Source organism: Chrysemys picta, chromosome 3, assembly GCF_011386835.1.
Source record: "Chrysemys picta bellii isolate R12L10 chromosome 3, ASM1138683v2, whole genome shotgun sequence".
NCBI classification, from domain to species: domain Eukaryota; kingdom Metazoa; phylum Chordata; order Testudines; family Emydidae; genus Chrysemys; species Chrysemys picta.
In genome coordinates this window covers 31,528,743-31,545,504 of record NC_088793.1, presented here as the reverse complement: position 1 = coordinate 31,545,504, position 16,762 = coordinate 31,528,743, and the positions used below count along the sequence as shown (strand labels likewise).

The following is a 16,762-nucleotide window of genomic DNA, read 5'->3' as shown; positions in this document are numbered from 1 at the left end:
TCAAATCAGGATTGGATATCTTTGGGAAAGATGTACTCTAGTTCAATGACAATCTGTTGGGCTGGATGGAATCACTGTGTGGAATTCTGTCACCTGTGTTATCACAGAATCATAGAATATCAGGGTTGGAAGGGATCTCAGAAGGTCATCTAGTCAAACCCTCTGCTCAAAGCAGGACTAATCCCCAACTAAATCATCCCAGCCAGGGCTTTGTCAAGCCTGACCTTAAAAACCTCTCAGGAAGGAGATTCCACCACCTCCCTAGATAACCCATTCCAGTGCTTCACCACCCTCCTAGTGAAAAAGTTTTTCTTAATATCCAACCTAAACCTCCCCCACTGCAACTTGAGACCATTACTCTTTGTTCCGTCATCTGGTACCACTGAGAACAGTCTAGATCCATCCTCTTTGGAACCCCCTTTCAGGTAGTTGAAAGCAGCTACCCCAAATCCCCCCTCATTCTTCTCTTCAGCAGACTAAATAATCCCAGTTCCCTCAGCCTCTCCTCATAAGTCATGTGCTCCAGCCCCCTAATCATTTTTGTTGCCCCCCACTGGACTCTTTCCAATTTTTCCACATCCTTCTTGTAGTGTGGGGCCCAAAACTGGACACACTACTCCAGATGAGGCCTCACCAATGCCGAATAGAGGGGAATGATCATGTCCCTTGATCTGCTGGCAATGCTCTTACTTATACAGCCCAAAATGCTGTTAGACTTCTTGGCAACAAGGACACACTGTTGACTCATATCCAGCTTCTCGTCCACTGTAACTCCCAGGTCCCTTTCTGCAGAGCTGCTGCCTAGCCACTTGGTCCCTAGTCTGTAGCAGTGTATGGGATTCTTCCGTCCTAAGTGCAGGACTCTGCATTTGTCATTGTTGAACCTCATCAGGTTTCTTTTGGCCCAATCCTCCAATTTGTCTAGGTCCCTTTGTATCTTATCCCTACCCTCCAGCATATCTACCACTCCTCCCAGTTTAGTGTCATCTGCAAACTTGCTGAGGGTGCAATCCACGCCATCCTCCAGATCATTAATAAAGATATTAAACAAACCCGGCCCCAGGACCGACCCTTGGGGCACTCCGCTTGGTACCGGCTGCCAACTAGACATGGAGCCATTGATCACTACCTGTTGAGCCCGATGATCTAGCCAGCTTTCTATCCACCTTATAGTCCATATATAGAATGGCAGACTAGTTGCTCATAATTATCCTTTCTGGCTTTAAAATCAATGAATATCCATTTTGCATTCCAGCAGTGGTCCAAAAAGTCATTATTGAAATGATAAAGGACCCTGACATTTGGGTCCAGCAGACCTCTGCTCTGTGTAGGAACCAAGGATGGAACAAAAGTGGTTATATGGCAGATTTGCTCCCGTTGACTGCTAGGCCTGCTGAGGCCTGGCTTTAAACTATGCTGAGGGTTGCTTTAACTTACACTGAGCATAACATCTCTCAGACACTAGCCATGCCCTCCCTTCCCCGCCAAGCCAGGCCCTGACACACCCCGTTCACCAGTGGGACGCTGGAAGAGTGTGGTGTAGAGTCTTAGCCAATTAGGGATTCCCCAGTGCTGAGGGAATGTTCTGCTCCCAGTTAGGGAAGCTTTACATGGTGACACAAAGGGGCTGCAATGTGGACTGGAATCTGGCCCTAAATCTTTTATATGGGCAAAGGGCCTGATTGTGCTGTAAACCAACTGTAACACCAGTGAAGACAATGTAGTTGTGTGTGTAAAACCAGAGCAAAATCAGTCCTCAAAGGATTTTAATTTGCTGTATTTTTCAGAGGGGAGGGGCTTGATTTTAAGTTCGACATCATTTGCCAGTGATTTATAATGGGCCTCTAATGCTGATGTTTCTTTAGCTCCAGACCAGGTCCCTTTGATTGAGGATTTGGAACAAATATTCATGCGCTCGTGGCGGGAGTCGCACCTCTCTGAAATACGTCAGTATCAGCAGGCCATTCCACAGGCTTTCCCTCCAATTCCCAGCCAGATTGCACCAATGACATCGGCCCAGCTTCCCTGGCTAGCAGGGCTGGCAGCCAGCTCTTGCAATGACAGCGTCCATATCATCGAGTGCAGTTACTCTCTGGCAGAGGGACTTTCAGAAATGTTTAAACTGCTCATTGAAGGGAAGCTAGTGAAGACGAACTATGTGGTGATCATATGTGCTTGCAGAAACAGAGCATTAGATTCCTGCATTGCGGTAACAGGTGAGATCCCTAGGGAAAAATCTTGGGACAAACCTGGAAAACTCCATCATTTTCTGTTCTGAAAAGTTAGTTGGGTTAACTTGCTTGCATGCCCTTGCACACCCTTGCTTGTGTATGGGTGCCCTTAGCCATGCTACTTGCTAACTTTTCCTTTGTGTTCTCCCGAAGACAGCTGAAGCCCTATATAGGCTATGCTGATAATATTGTGAAGAATTATTGGAACTAAGATCTAAGGGTTCATTTTGAAAGCAGTATGGCTCGGATGAATGACAAATCCAAGACTGTTTTTGTACAGTCATTTCCATATATTGCTTTGCAAACATACTTTCTGAGACAAAAGACAAATAGAGGGGGAGCATAAGACTGTTTGTTTGGGGAGGTGGGAGAGAAAGATGCTGATTTCTGTTACTTTTGTTTTCGGGGACTATGCCTTTCGATAGGTATTGTTCTAGTTATTTTATCAATTAAGTAGAGAATTTTTATTTTAATTTGAACTGAATTCAAAATTGAAATTCAAATTAAAAAGAGCTTATTTTTTGTCTTTTAGGGAAGTACCAGGCACGAGTACTGTCTGAGAGCATGCTTACCCCAGCAGAGTATCAGAAAGAAGTTAACTATCAACTAGTTACTGGGAAAGTGGAAACATTGGGCTCTTTTTTTAGCACCCTTTGTCCAGGTACGTAACATACCATAAATAGACACAGTTTTAAGAGCCTGATCCTTGTAAGTCAGTGGCAATCACAGGAGCTCATCACTTTTCAGGAGCAGGGTATATAATCAGAATACGTACAAACGAGACAAGGAAGATCTGGGAAAGTACATTTGGTCTCTCCTTAAGAAATTCTCCTGGAGTGTGTCAATTTATAAATACCTATATTTTAATAAAAATGCATGAATGTATAGTTGTGTTCTCTTTCTGACTGCGCAGGACAGGCACATTGAAGGGTGAATGCGTTTGATGCATGCACATAATTTCCATTGATACTAATGAACATGTTCAGATTAAGAGGAGAATTTGAGTACTCCCCTTCCACATCTCAGCATGCACTCAATCCTGAGCCCTCTAAATGAGAGAGAATAGTATCGAGTCACCAGTAGGGATGCTGATCATGGCTCCTTTCCACTTGCAATCCAATAAGGTGAAATAAATGGAGGGGAGCTGGTGCTGCAGGCAGGGGAGCCAGCAAGAACAGTGTGCACAAAGTACGTCATGAGCAGAGCTGAGTGAATGAGGGATTTTTTGGTTTGGGGGCCTAACCAAAAAAAATGGTTTGAAATTAATTATTTTGGGTTTTCTCACTGAAACAAAAACCAAAAACTAGACAAACGAGTAAAATATAATTTTGGATTGAAAAACACTCGAAATGAAATGAAATAAGAAAAAAAAATGGAATGGTTTGGGTTTTTCCTTTTGTTTCATTTTTGGTGGTTTTTCTCCTTTTTCTTTTAAAAAAATAAATATAGCTAAATTTCAAAATGTTTTTAAATGGTCAGAATGAACTGTTTTGATTTTTTCAAAAAAAAGTTTGTGGTTTTTTTTGGCCAAAACTATTTGCCAAATTTGACCTGAATTTGTGAATAGTTTAAGTGCCCCAAGAAATGTTTTTTTTTTTGTTTTTTAGCAAATTTACCATTTGCCAAAAAATTTTCATCTAGCTCTAGTCACAAGCCACCAACTAGCCATTTGAGAGTGATTCTGTTTTCTTAGAACTGTTAGACACATGTCTATGTCGGTGGCTACCTCTGCCCCCATTTTCTGTTAACGATGACTCTCACAAGCACTCAGGTGCTTCTTTTCCTTGGGCAGTAAGAGTAACTGAAAATCCTCAGAATAGCTTCCAGGCACATCATGTTCACTCACTAGACTGCAGTGAAGAATCTAGAGCCTGACCATGCTCAGCTCACTCCGGGTGTACTAATGTGTCTCTGCACAAGTGCTGAGCAAACTGAGTACTCAGTGCTAACACTGTGTCCTGTATATCTTTCAACAAGACTGAACAGGTTGTAAGGAGGATCCTTATGTGGATGCATATTCCATGATGTACAGTGGCAGAATTTAGTAAAATATGTCTGTTTTCTGCCATATGAATAGCTAGAGAAGCCCATATTGCAGGCTTACATGGGCTGCAGAACTTGTTTTGTAAACATCGCTCACTGGGATTTAGAAATCAAACTAAGTCTGTAGTGACGGAACTAAAAGTAAGATTTTATAAGCAATTCAGGTTTGCTTTATATTTTATTTAACAAATAAATTACAATGATATAAAAAGAGAGCATATTTTAAGACATAAACCCAAGGTGGCAGAGTTAAGATTAAGTGTACAACCTTACTTCTGTTGTGCTCCTTTGTTTCTGAGTATTCCATTTTTTAGTCTACTATGGCTCTCTATCCATTTGGCCACACTGCCTAAATGGGGAGGAAGGGTGAGCTATGGCTATGGCTAAAGCGCTGGACTGGGACTTTTAAGACCTGGGTTCTATTCCCCTCTTTACTGCTGGATAACCTTGGGCAAGTCACTTCATCACTCCCTGCCTCAGTTTCCCCATCTGTAAAGTGGGTTTAAAGATACTGACATCCTTTATTAAGCACATTCATATCTTCAGATGAAAAACACTGTATAAAAGAGCTAGGGATTATCTGTTGATTTTTTAATTTAACATTGTATTAAGTCTTGTGCTTTGCAGGGAATCTTATCTAATGACATTCTTTTATTTTTAAATGTATCCCTTACACTATGGCTGGGACCTGCCTATCCCCTTCCTATGGGATGACACAGGAATATAATTGACCTAGGTTCCGTTAACATAGGGCCTGGTTCTCCTGTCTCTTACATCCATTTTCTATTGGTGTAATTCCATTGACTTCAATGAGGTTAGTCCTGATTTACACTGGTAGAGGTGAGAGGAGAAACTGGCCCGTAGTTTCTTTGCCCGGGGTGTTGATTTGGTTTTGTTATGACTATGGGAGCCATTCACAGAAGAGTTTAATTGTGTACCATGGATACTAATATCCACTGTCCTTTCAATGTGGTAGATGGTGACATTGAGGTTCTGCTGGACAAGTTTTATCAAGAAAATCAAGGCCAGAGGTCTTCATCTCTTTCTACTTCAGTGAATAAGCCAACAGCATTGGATATAACTGGAGCAGCTGTGTGCACAAGTAAGTAATGAAGGTGTCTGAAGATGTAGCAGAGCAGGGTGTCTCTCCTTCAAGACAAACTAAGGCCCTGATCCTGCAGTTGGATCCATGTAGGCAGAGCCTTTATCCCTTTGCAGAGTCCCAAACTCAGGTTAATAGAAACTCCTCTTGTTTCGGTCCTCCAGGTTTGCATGGATGGAAGTTCCACTTCCTTCCTGTGGATCTCCTAGTCTCTGAACCTTAAGGTTGGACCTTAACTGTGCAGCAGCTGAGCTTCAGCCCTGAGGAGTTTGAGAGTCATAGGATTAAAAGATGGTGGTCCACAATTATGCAAATATCCAATTTCACAAAGGTTTTTTGGATGCCCCTTTAGCTTTCATGAAAGCAGAGTCCTAACTCAATAAGCAAGCTACTTTAAAGATTTCCAGACTTTAGGGAGAGTTTGTATAAGACTAGGCTTCAGTCATTCAGCTGAACAGATTTTTGCCTCTTTCCAGGTTATAATGTTGAACGGCATCAGATTCGTCCATTCCAGCTAGCAGTGGCTCAGAAATTGCTGTCTCATGTTTGCTCAATTGCTGACTCCAGCACTCAAAATCTTGATTTGGGTTCCTTTGAGAAAGTTGATTTTCTGATTTGTGTTCCTCCCTCCGAAGTGACATATCAGCAGACACTGTTTCACCTCTGGCATTCAGGTGCTCATTATTAGCTAGATTTATTTTATATATGTAAAGGAAATTGTTAGCTGCATCTGACCCCTGCCCCATTTCTTTAGGTGTTTTATTAGAACTTGGCTTAGAAAAGGAGCAGCTTACAAAGCAGAGGATGGAACAATATGTTGTGAAGCTGGATGCAGAGGCCCAGACTAAATTTAAAGTCTTTTTGCAAAACTCTATGCAGAATCCACATACGCTGTTTGTACTTATCCATGATCATGCACACTGGGATCTGGTGAGGTAAGAACAGCTTCATTCTTAGGCCATTTTTAGAGATATTATTATTAATTATTGTTGTTATTGTTTGTATTCTTGGATCATTGCTTCATCTATGACACCCCCTTGTATGCATCCCTCCACTGGCTTCCCCTTTCTATGCATCAAACATTAAATGCTTCCTTTTAAGGCCCTTGGTGATCTATCTGCACCCTGCCTATGATCTCTTATGCTTTATCGAGCCATCAATGCCAGCCTTTATTGTCCATCAGTTACATTTTCCCACAAGTACCTTCATGCATTCTTTCAGGCTGTCTCTCATGTATTGGAGGAGCTCTGTGTAAATATGTGCAAAGTCACCACAATATCCACCTTCACATCTCTCTTTCAAATGCCCTTCTGCTGCAGTGCCTGCAGAAACTCCACAGTGGCTGGGCAGTTGGTATGATGTGCTAGCTGCTTATTATGGAGCAAGTTGGAAACTTTTTTTGATGGTATGTTTTTTTTCAGTTGAAAAATGCCAATTTTGTCAAAATCAGACTGTCCTGTGGTTTCTGCCAGGTCACCCACCCACATCCCCAGCTCCTTGGGGAACCCGGGCTCCCAGCTCTTCAGCAACATGCCGGGCGGGGGACTTCAGAATCAGAGGACATATTGCATTTCAGAAACACCAAAACGCTCTCACTGCAGGAATGTGTCAGTGTTTCTAAAATAAAAAAGATGGCATTTCACTTCTGTAAGGAATGCCAAGGTTTTGAGAGTTTGTCCTGATTCAGGATGAACATTTTTCCAAAACATTGACATTTTTCACAAAAGTGAAATTCAGTTTCTCTACCAGCTTAATTTACCAATTATAATTTATTGGAGAATGGGTGAGATCCCAGAGGACTAGAGGAAGGAAGACATAGCACTTACCTTTAAAAGGGAGAACAAAGATGGCCCTGGGAATTATAGACCAGTCAGCCTAACTTTGACACCTGGAAAGATATTGGAGCAAATTATTAAACCATCAATTTGTATACACCTAGAGGATAATAGGGTCATAAGTAAGAGCCAATATGGATTTGTCAAGAACAAATGTATCACTAAAGGGTCTTGCTGGTGGTATTATATGGTTGTCACATTTGTTCTGCTTTATCGACACCTTCCATGTATTTGTTGACAGGTTTACTGGCTTAGTGGATGTGGGGAAGCTGTAGACTTGATATATCTTGATTTTAGTAAGGCTTTTGACACAATCCCACATGACATTCTTTTAGTAAACTAGGGAAATGGGTCTAGATGAAATTACTGTAAGGTTGATGTGCAACTAGTTGAAAAACTATACTCAAAGAATAGTTATCAATGGTTTGCTGTCAAATTGGGAGGACATATATAGTGGGGTTCCCCAGAGGTCTGTCCTGAGTCCAGTACTAGTCAATATTTTGATGAATGACGTGGATAATGGAGTGGACAGTATGCTTACAAAATTTTCAGATGACACCAAGCTGGGAGGGGTTGCAAGCACTTTTCAGGACAGGTTTAGAATTCAAAATTATCTTGACAAATTGGAAAATTGGTCTGAAATCAACAGAATGAAATTTAATAAAGCAAGTGCAAAGTACTTCACTTAAGAAGGAAAAATCAAATTGGGAATAACTGGGTAGGCAGTAGTACTGCTGAAAAGGAACTGAGGTGATAGTGCAGGGGTCGGCAACCTTTCTGAAGTGGTGTGCCGAGTCTTCATTTAATCACTCTAATTTAAGGTTTCGCGTGCCAATAATACATTTTAACATTTTTAGAAGGTCTCTTTCTATAAGCCTATAATATATAACTAAACTATTGTTGTATGTAAAGTAAATAAGGTTTTAAAAATGTTTAAGAAGCTTCATTTAAAATTAAATTAAAATGCAGAGCCCCCTGGACCGGTTTCCAGGACCTGGGCTGTGTGACTGCCACTGAAAATCAGCTCGCGTGCCGCCTTCGGCACGCATGCTATAGATTGCCTACCCCTGTTATAGTGGATCACAAATTGAATATGAGTCAACAGTGTGACACAGTTGCAAAAAAGGCTAATACCACTCTTGGGCATATAACAGGTGTGTCGTATGTAAGACGTAGGAGGTAACTATTCTACTGGTGAGGCCTCAGATGGGGCATCGTGTCCAGTTTTGGGTGCCACTTGAGAAAGATGTGGACAAATTGGTGAGAGTCTGGAGGAGAGCAACAAAAATAATTAAAAGTTTAGAAAACCTGGCCTCTGAAGAAAGGTTAAAAAAACTGGACGTGTTTAGTCTTGAGAAAAGGAGACCAGGTGGGACCTGATAGGTCTTCAAGGTCTTTAAACACATTAAGGGCTGTTATAAAGAGGACGGCACCTGACTACAGTCCCCAGAGAACCACATGGCTGTTGGCAATTGCTGTGGTGCCAGCCCCTTCTCAATCTCCTTGTGCAGTACGCTGGGGGCTGAGGGAAGTCTGGTATCACAGCCCCTAGCCTGCGCTGTAATCCACCGTGCCAGGGAGTTCCCAGTTGAGGAGATATGTGGCTTGCTTTCCCCTTCCTTTGTGCCACTAGAGTGCTGCAACGAGAGCAGAGTAAGGCCAAAGAATCCAGTCCCAAATTCCTTGTGGGTGGTTCATTGTGCTTTCGTGTCCAGGTTTGAGATGTTGACACGCATGAATTTGTCACAAGTGTACATTTATACAAATCACTTAGCAGAGTTTGGGGTTTCTTTTTGCAGCGCTGTTCACAGCCTTTATCCTCAAGCGGAACCATCTGTGGGACTCGTTGATAGATTGTTGAACTGCAGAGAGGTGAAAGAGGCTCCAAACATTTTGACACTCCATGTGACTTCCTTCCCCTATGCTCTGCAGACACAGCATACTCACATCAGCCCATACAATGAAATCCACTGGCCTTCATCGTATAGCAATGTAAGATGGATGTTTTCAGGATTTTAGGTTCATTCAATAACTATTTTACATTTACATGTTCTGAAAAACACTGGAGACCACATGTTCTTATAAGCGAAATGATAAATAATGATGTCTGTGTCACTCCTATCTCTCCTCTTCCTCATTCAGTCTATAGATGCGTCTCTCTTATTCTTCCATCTCCTCCCCTTTTTTGTTTGTTCCCCTTCTGCCACTCACCTTCCTTCCATTTCTCCCCTCCCTTTCCCCAGTATCTATCAGTCCCTTTTCAGTCTATCCCCCATGCCTTTTATCTTCCAGACTGTTTGTCCCCTTCCAGTCCTCACCTCACTGTTTCTCACCCTCCCAGTCTCCTTACCTTCCACTACAGTTTTTGATGGCTCATGGAAGGAGCAGCCTGAAGAGAAGCACTGGTTCAGGAGCTGCTTAAAGAAGAGCCCTTGATATCCTTCCCCTACTGTCTGCCCCTTTTTCTTTCCTCCTCTCAGGGGAAACATATTTCTATCTGCTCCCAATGAGAGGTGGCTGGCAGGAGGGAACAGGGTTAGCCACCTGAACTGGCATGTGTGGCATTGCTATGCTGCATTGCAACATGGCACAGCTATGATAGACAGATGACCCTGAGGCGACCAGATGTCCTAGGAATCCACTGAACTTTGTTGAAGCCTCCAGTTTCAATAAAACCATTCAGGACATCTGGTATCTGTAAATGTATGTGACGTTGGATCATTAGCTACTGAGAATGGGGGGGCCTGTGCTTTTTGTAGTGATCCAAATTTTCTCCCCCCCCCCTTTTTTTTGGTGAGCTACTCACACTACTAAGGTATGTCACATTTTCATACCTCACTTGCCCATGCCTAAAAGAAATGAAGGTGTTTATTTGTAGACCAGATCCTGAGGAGCATTTTGTTCCCTCTCCATGAGCACTAATGTCATAATCCAGGTCTCTGGGCCATGCCTTTCTCTCTGGAGGGCTTCAACACCTTATTGGGTGGAAAGAAGTCCTACGATGTCACTCTGATCCCCAGTCTATTAAGGACAGAGCTGATGTAACTGCCAGCTGTATTAAGCATCCATAAACTTTATGCAAATATTTGTTAACAATAATAAGTGAATTATAATATTGGGAGTGTGTGATCCTGACTGCTCGGAGGAAGCTGCAAAGACCATGACTGATCCCTCCACTGAAGGCATCTGCCTGCTTCTTACAAAATGGTTTGCAATCATAGGTTTTAATCTTCATTGTTTCTGAATTCTGAGAAAGAAGGAGGCTCTGAAAAGTTTTTATTAAATCTTCACCTTACCAAGAGATCATTGCATTTCCTCTCACACATCTCACCATGGTTATCCATGCTTTTGATACCTCTATCTTAGGCTTAATTCATATGCTCTACATGGAAATAACCAGAATGTGGTTCATGTGTGCAAGGTGGACCAGTGAGAGCGCATTATACTTACTATCAGAAAAGTTCCCTAGCTGTTTTTCTGACATTTTTTCAATATTTTTCTCCAGACTTTTATTTTTTTGGCTCATACATTTTCTGATGTGTGGAAAGATGATGTGTCAAGTAGTTCAAAACTGTGTAGTCTTTCTACTGTGCACAAGATAAAAATATATATAAATCTACCCAGATCCTCAGCTAGTTGTAAGTAAGCTTCATTGAAGTAATTGGAATGACACCAATTTAAACCTTCTGAGAATGACCTATTGTGAGTATGAATGTGTGTGTATATGTATGTGGATTATTTTATATATACGTGTGTGTGTGTGTACGAGATATAAAGAATGTCTATATATGGGTGATGGTAGATTGATGAATTATTTATAATTCATCAATAAGTTTTATCCTTAAATTGCTGTTGTCTTATTTACTTTAGGGAATAGATCTATACCATGAAAACAAGAAATATTTTGGGTTGTCAGAATTCATTGAATCCACCCTTTCTGGACACAGCCTTCCGTTACTTCGATATGACAGCTCTTTTGAAGCTATGGTCATGGCTTTAGGAAGAAGGTACAGTACATTCTTTGGTTTAAAGCATTATGAAATTTGAGAGGTAGCATGATCTAGTGGGTGGGATACTGGGCTGCAAGTCAGGAGACCTGGGTTCTTTCTATTCCTGGTTTTGCCACCGACCTAGGGCAAATCACGTTACCTCTCTTTGTCTCCTTTTCTGCTCCTACCCTTTCTCAGTTATCTTTATTTGGACTGGAAGCTATTCAGGGCAGGAGCACTCTCTTGCTACGTGCACGCCTTCTAGCACAGTGAGCCCCTGGTCTTGGCTGGTGCCTATAGGCACTACAGAAATAATATTACAAACAAATCTTGTGTTCAAAGTGAAATGTTAGAAATTAACTAACCCCCAGCCAATACTTTTTGACTATTTTAGTGGGACCACAAAGAGCAGGTGAGATTTCACTTTGGCTCATGGAGTTAAATCCATGAAAGACTCAGTTAGGGAGAATCCTGTAGAACATCATCAGAGCTTGAAAAAATGATGTCAGTGAGCTGATTTGCTCCATGTGGAGAGATTCAGATTAAAAACGTAGTTACTCCAAATGCATAGTAATTGTAATTTAGGTATATTTTTTGCATGCATAAAACTCCAGTAGGACTCCTTGGAGGTGTTAAGGTGTGGACGTAATAAAAGATTGAGTAAGCAGAACTTTGCACAATTGTACTAATGACTGGGGGAATCTGTTTGTATTAGGGATAAATCCAGCTCTTTCTATTGATTTTAGTAGTAGTTGAATCAGATCTTTCATGAGTAAAAAGCAAGGATAATGCACTATGAGGAGTACTTTGTTCATTTATATGACAAGTGCATTTTAGTTTTGATTAATATTACTGCATAGTACTCTAGCAAATATCCAGTAGTATGTTTTGCAAATGTGATGAAGTCCTAATAATAACAGGAGATAATATAACTTCACTACCCCACTTAGCTATTGCATCTATACTGAGAAGTGAAGAGATTGCACCATTGGTCTTGGAATTACAGAATTTGCAGATTACCTGTGGGTTAATGAGGTTCTACTGTGTATTGGGCATGATTTTTCACCTGGATTCAATTTTGAGTTTTAATAATTTTTACAAGGGCAGCATACTCACTTTAATTCTAGGATTTTAATGCTTCACAATTTATTTCAGATTTCCCAGATTACACAGTGCAGTGATAAGGACATTTGTCCTTGTACAGCATTACTCTGCAGCTATGATGGCAGTAAGTGGCCTGTCACAGATGAAGAATTACACCTCAGTTGAAACTCTGGAAATCACCCAAAACCTTATAAACTCTTCAAGGCAATGCCCTAGTGGTCATGGCTTCATGGTGGTGTTAAGAATTCCTTGCATTCCATTGGCTGCTGTGGCGTATGAACGACTTTATCACGTAAGGGAAAGACTATCCCTTGCAGATAATTTTGAAATCATCTTGGGAAATCCTAATTCTGGAATCACCATAGGGAAGCACTTTGTGGAGCAACTAAAGGTAACTTGCAGAATGACATTGCCTGAAAAGAATCTCTGAGGAGCAGTGCTTTCAGTGGGTGGGTGGTGATATAAAGGTTTTATTGGCATGAGATTTGGATGTTAGTGATGGAGATGGCTATTTCCCAGCAAAATTAAAATTCCCTGAAGAGCCTGACTCCTCTCTATCAGACACATCCATCTGTCATTCCTATAGGCAGCTTCTGATGGCTGCTCAGGAGGGCCTTTACAAACGTAATTAGAATTCCCAACCACCAACAGCTTTAGCCCCAATCAGCTTCATTGCACTGGACTGTGGCATCAATGAATCAACATGGTGGTAAAAGACCAGGTGAAAATGAAAGCTACTTTTGGTTTGGAAAAAACCTTTACCAGAGCAGAGAGGTGGTTTCCCCTTGTGAGCAAACCTCAGTGACCAGTTTGGAATTGTATTGCACAGTCTACCAGGCGTAAAGGCTTTGAATCAGTACAGTTACCCACAGGTCTCTCAATGGCCCAGGTTTTCCAAGCATGGTGCCTAATGTTTTCTGGACCTTATGTGATTTTGAATATGAAAATGCTGGAAATAATAGATTCATAGATTTCGAGGCTAGAAAGGACCACTATGATCACGTAGTCTGACCTCAAGCATCACACATGTTGCAGTCCACAGACACTACCCCACTTAGTACAAATGCTGTCACCACATATTAAAACAAAAATATTTGTATTCTCTAAGCTAGGACTGTTCTTACATTCTGAGTCTGATTCATGTTGTTTATCTACTTAGCTCAACAGAGCTGAAGACAAGGGCTTGATTTTGAACTCATTCTGATATAAATCAGGAATAACTCTATGCTTTAAAGCTGATATAAGTGAATTCAGAATCACATGCCATGTTGTCTTAAGTGTCTTGTGCAACACTGCATATACTGTTGGTGCTTAATGAATAAATAAGGACCAGATAGTGATACCCTTGCTCCCACGGAGTAGTACCTTACTCATCAAGAAATCTCATTGACTAGGTACTAATCAGTGTGAATAAAGGTATCATCCAATGGGCCTGATTATCAAAGGGTAAGTGACAGCTGTGGTTAGAAGACTGGACCAACAAAGGAAAACCTTTATAGTGAGTAACTCTGCTTTCTGTCTTTGAAGATCAAGCTATACATCTTCACAATGGTTTCTCATGTTTCCTGGAGGAGCATTTGGATCTATATTTAGCCACTTATGGTAACAATTCATTAGAGTTCTGATATATAGTCATATTATGGGGCAGTTTATTATTGATATAAAACTTCTGAAAGAAGATAAGACCATTTTGCAACTCAGGACCTTTCAGTTTAGGGCCTGATCCTGCAATGATTTCTCTTGTGGAACATCTGCAGAATTAGGTCCATACAATAGACAATAAATCATTTGTTTCTTCATTCTTAATTATGCCATATAAATATACCCACCAATGTTTTTATATTCTATGACAGATATGGCAGAAAATTGAAGATGCGGAGTGGAGGCCACAGACCTATTTGGAATTAGAAGGTCTGCCTTGCATATTAATATTTAGTGGAATGGACCCCCAAGGAGAAGCCTTGCCAAGGTAGGAAGGAAATACTGACAAATATTTCCATGATATTTGTTCATTCCCAGTGGCTCACAACTTCCTTTTTTTCTGCACCCTTCAAATGGCTGAAAAATCATTCTGTGACCTGCTGTGTCCCATAATCCTTTGTGGGTGCAAAGGCTGGTGAAATTTGAGTGACAGGATGATTTTTGGTAGTTTCTATTTCAAAAAAGTGGAACATTTGTGGTGTAGTAGGTTGGTGGTAATGGTTGTGAGCTGAGCTGTGGGGTGCAGTCTTTCATTTTCATAACATTCCCAATTATTCCTGTTTTATAGATGAGGAAACCAAGACACAAAAAGATCCCACTAACCGTTGGTGTAGGCAGGTGCAGTTCCCATCAACATCAGTGTTGTGCCTGCTTATGAATTAGTCCAAAGAGGTTAAGTGACATCCCTAGAGTAGAGAGAAAGTAAGTGTCAGAGCCAGGATTAGAACTCTGAAGAATCTGTCTCAAAAATTTATGCCTAATGCTTTAGATTATACTGCTTAAAGTAATAATAATGACACAATATAGTGGTGAATTTACTGAAAGACAGAACAAAGTGATATGAATGGGTCACTATCTCACACATCAGTTAAGTAGGCAATGACAAAATTCCTCATTATTTCTTTTGCAAACACAATCAAAGGTGTGGAATACTGTGAGTTTTCATAGTATCTTTTGGTTTCTTTCCAGATCATTGAGATATTGTGACCTACGTTTAATAAATTCCTCTTGCTTAGTAAGGACAGCCTTGGAGCAAGAGCTTGGCTTGGCAGCATACTTTGTTAGCTCAGAAATCCACATGGAGAAGGTGGTCGTGAATGATGTGTTGGAGAGTGACCCAGAGAAACTGAGCAGTACTGATAATGAAGATGAAGAAATAGTGACAGAAGGTAAATGAACCTGTGTAGTGCCAGTTCTCTTAAAAGGTATTCAAACAGCAATTGTGTATTAAATACTAATACCATAAATTTCAGCTAAGTGAGATGGACATTAGACTTTAAGAGTGCAAAGCAAACTGTCAAAAGGAAGGGAACAGTAAATACATAAGTATACAGCAATCAGTAGCATGGGGAGCTGCAAAAGATTGGGAGACATTATTTGAATTTACAGTGATGGTTTATGCACTTTTGGAATTAAACTTATCAAATAATGTTATTTGTACTTCCTATATATTGTGTCTTACAACTGAGGAATGCAAAGAATTTTATTAACATTAATTAGTTGAACCTTAGAACCCTTGAAAAGTCATTTTTTTTACCCATTTTACAGATGGGGGAACTGAAGCACAGAGAGGATAAGTGATTGCTCAAGGTCACATTCAAGGGACTGCTCAACTGAATAAGGTGTTATTCAACACAAATAAAGGAGGCAGAATAGGGGCAAAAATTAACAGAAAGATGTATTTTGAGAGGGGGATGAAATTATATTGTTATCAAAGAGAAAGGTACAGTCTGGTTGTGAAGTTGGTTTAAAATCCCATTTTAAGGGTGGTCACCTGGTAGTACCAACATAGGGGCTACTGTGTCACTCATCCTCCATGCTGCTGGGATAGCAAAGAAGAGGAGGCATGACTAGCAACGAGGGAATGCGGCCGAGATACCTCTGCACTGTGCCAGCTCTTCATTGCATTTTTGGCTCTCAGAGGCTGTTGTAGCTCAGCCAAGGTTAGAACAGCCCTTAGGCTGCTCCACCATAGCCTAGGAAGAATGGCCACACTCAGAACAGCACGTGAATCAGGGCACCTAGATGAGCTTTAAGCCACTTTTGCCCAGCATCCCTTCACTTTATGCACTTTGGCCATAGCAGAGAATGGGTCTTTAGGATTGTAATTCTCCTCCGTCCTCCCTCTTCTCATGAAACAGGCTCCACTTCAGAAAAGAGAAGTCCTGTCAAAAGAGAGAGATCACGCTCCCATGACTCTGCATCTTCATCTCTCTCTTCAAAAGCTTCAAGTAAGACGTTACGTTAATCTTTCTCAAGTGGTATTTAGGATGTAAAAGCGGCAATTCATTTAGCTTGGCAAATGAAGAATAAAAGACACAAATCATTAGTTTTTTGGCAAAACCTGTTTTAATGACCTTGCTAACAATTACATTTTAAAAAATTCGGAGTTTTCAAGCGTCTTACTTCTGAGATTAAAAAATAACGAGATTGCCTCATGCTTGGTCCATGAATGCATAGACCGTTGTACAGATCTGCGAGCGGGGTCACGGTATTATACAGCAGTATTGTATCTACAGAAATGTTCTTTAATATTTTTATGACAGGTACCAAGATGCAGATCCTCAGCTGGTGGAAATTGTCAGAGCTCCATTTGAAATCAGTGGACTCATGACAACTCACACTAGCTAAGGACCTGCCTCTGTGTGTTCAAAGGACCTTCCTAAATTTTGCCTGAAAAAATGTTCATGAACTTGTTTTGGGCACTAGAATGTGTGCTCACAAATTTTTCAGTGTAGAGTGTTCCTTTTAGAAATG

General features: G+C 41.0%; 1 protein-coding gene across 9 annotated transcripts in view; it reads left to right on the top strand.

Moving 5' to 3' along the window:
* The window catches only part of GREB1 (growth regulating estrogen receptor binding 1), a 159,680-nt gene that overhangs the window by 106,369 nt on the left and 36,549 nt on the right, over positions 1-16,762 (top strand). For all 9 annotated transcript variants that reach the window (XM_065587683.1, XM_065587687.1, XM_065587688.1 and 6 more), the window contains 11 exons: positions 1,866-2,216; positions 2,764-2,892; positions 5,251-5,376; positions 5,853-6,050; positions 6,131-6,311; positions 9,011-9,203; positions 11,082-11,218; positions 12,356-12,695; positions 14,158-14,273; positions 14,975-15,174; positions 16,147-16,236. In XM_065587683.1, coding sequence (XP_065443755.1) covers positions 1,866-2,216; positions 2,764-2,892; positions 5,251-5,376; positions 5,853-6,050; positions 6,131-6,311; positions 9,011-9,203; positions 11,082-11,218; positions 12,356-12,695; positions 14,158-14,273; positions 14,975-15,174; positions 16,147-16,236 — 2,061 coding nt within the window. The remainder of the gene's footprint in view (positions 1-1,865; positions 2,217-2,763; positions 2,893-5,250; positions 5,377-5,852; positions 6,051-6,130; positions 6,312-9,010; positions 9,204-11,081; positions 11,219-12,355; positions 12,696-14,157; positions 14,274-14,974; positions 15,175-16,146; positions 16,237-16,762) is intronic.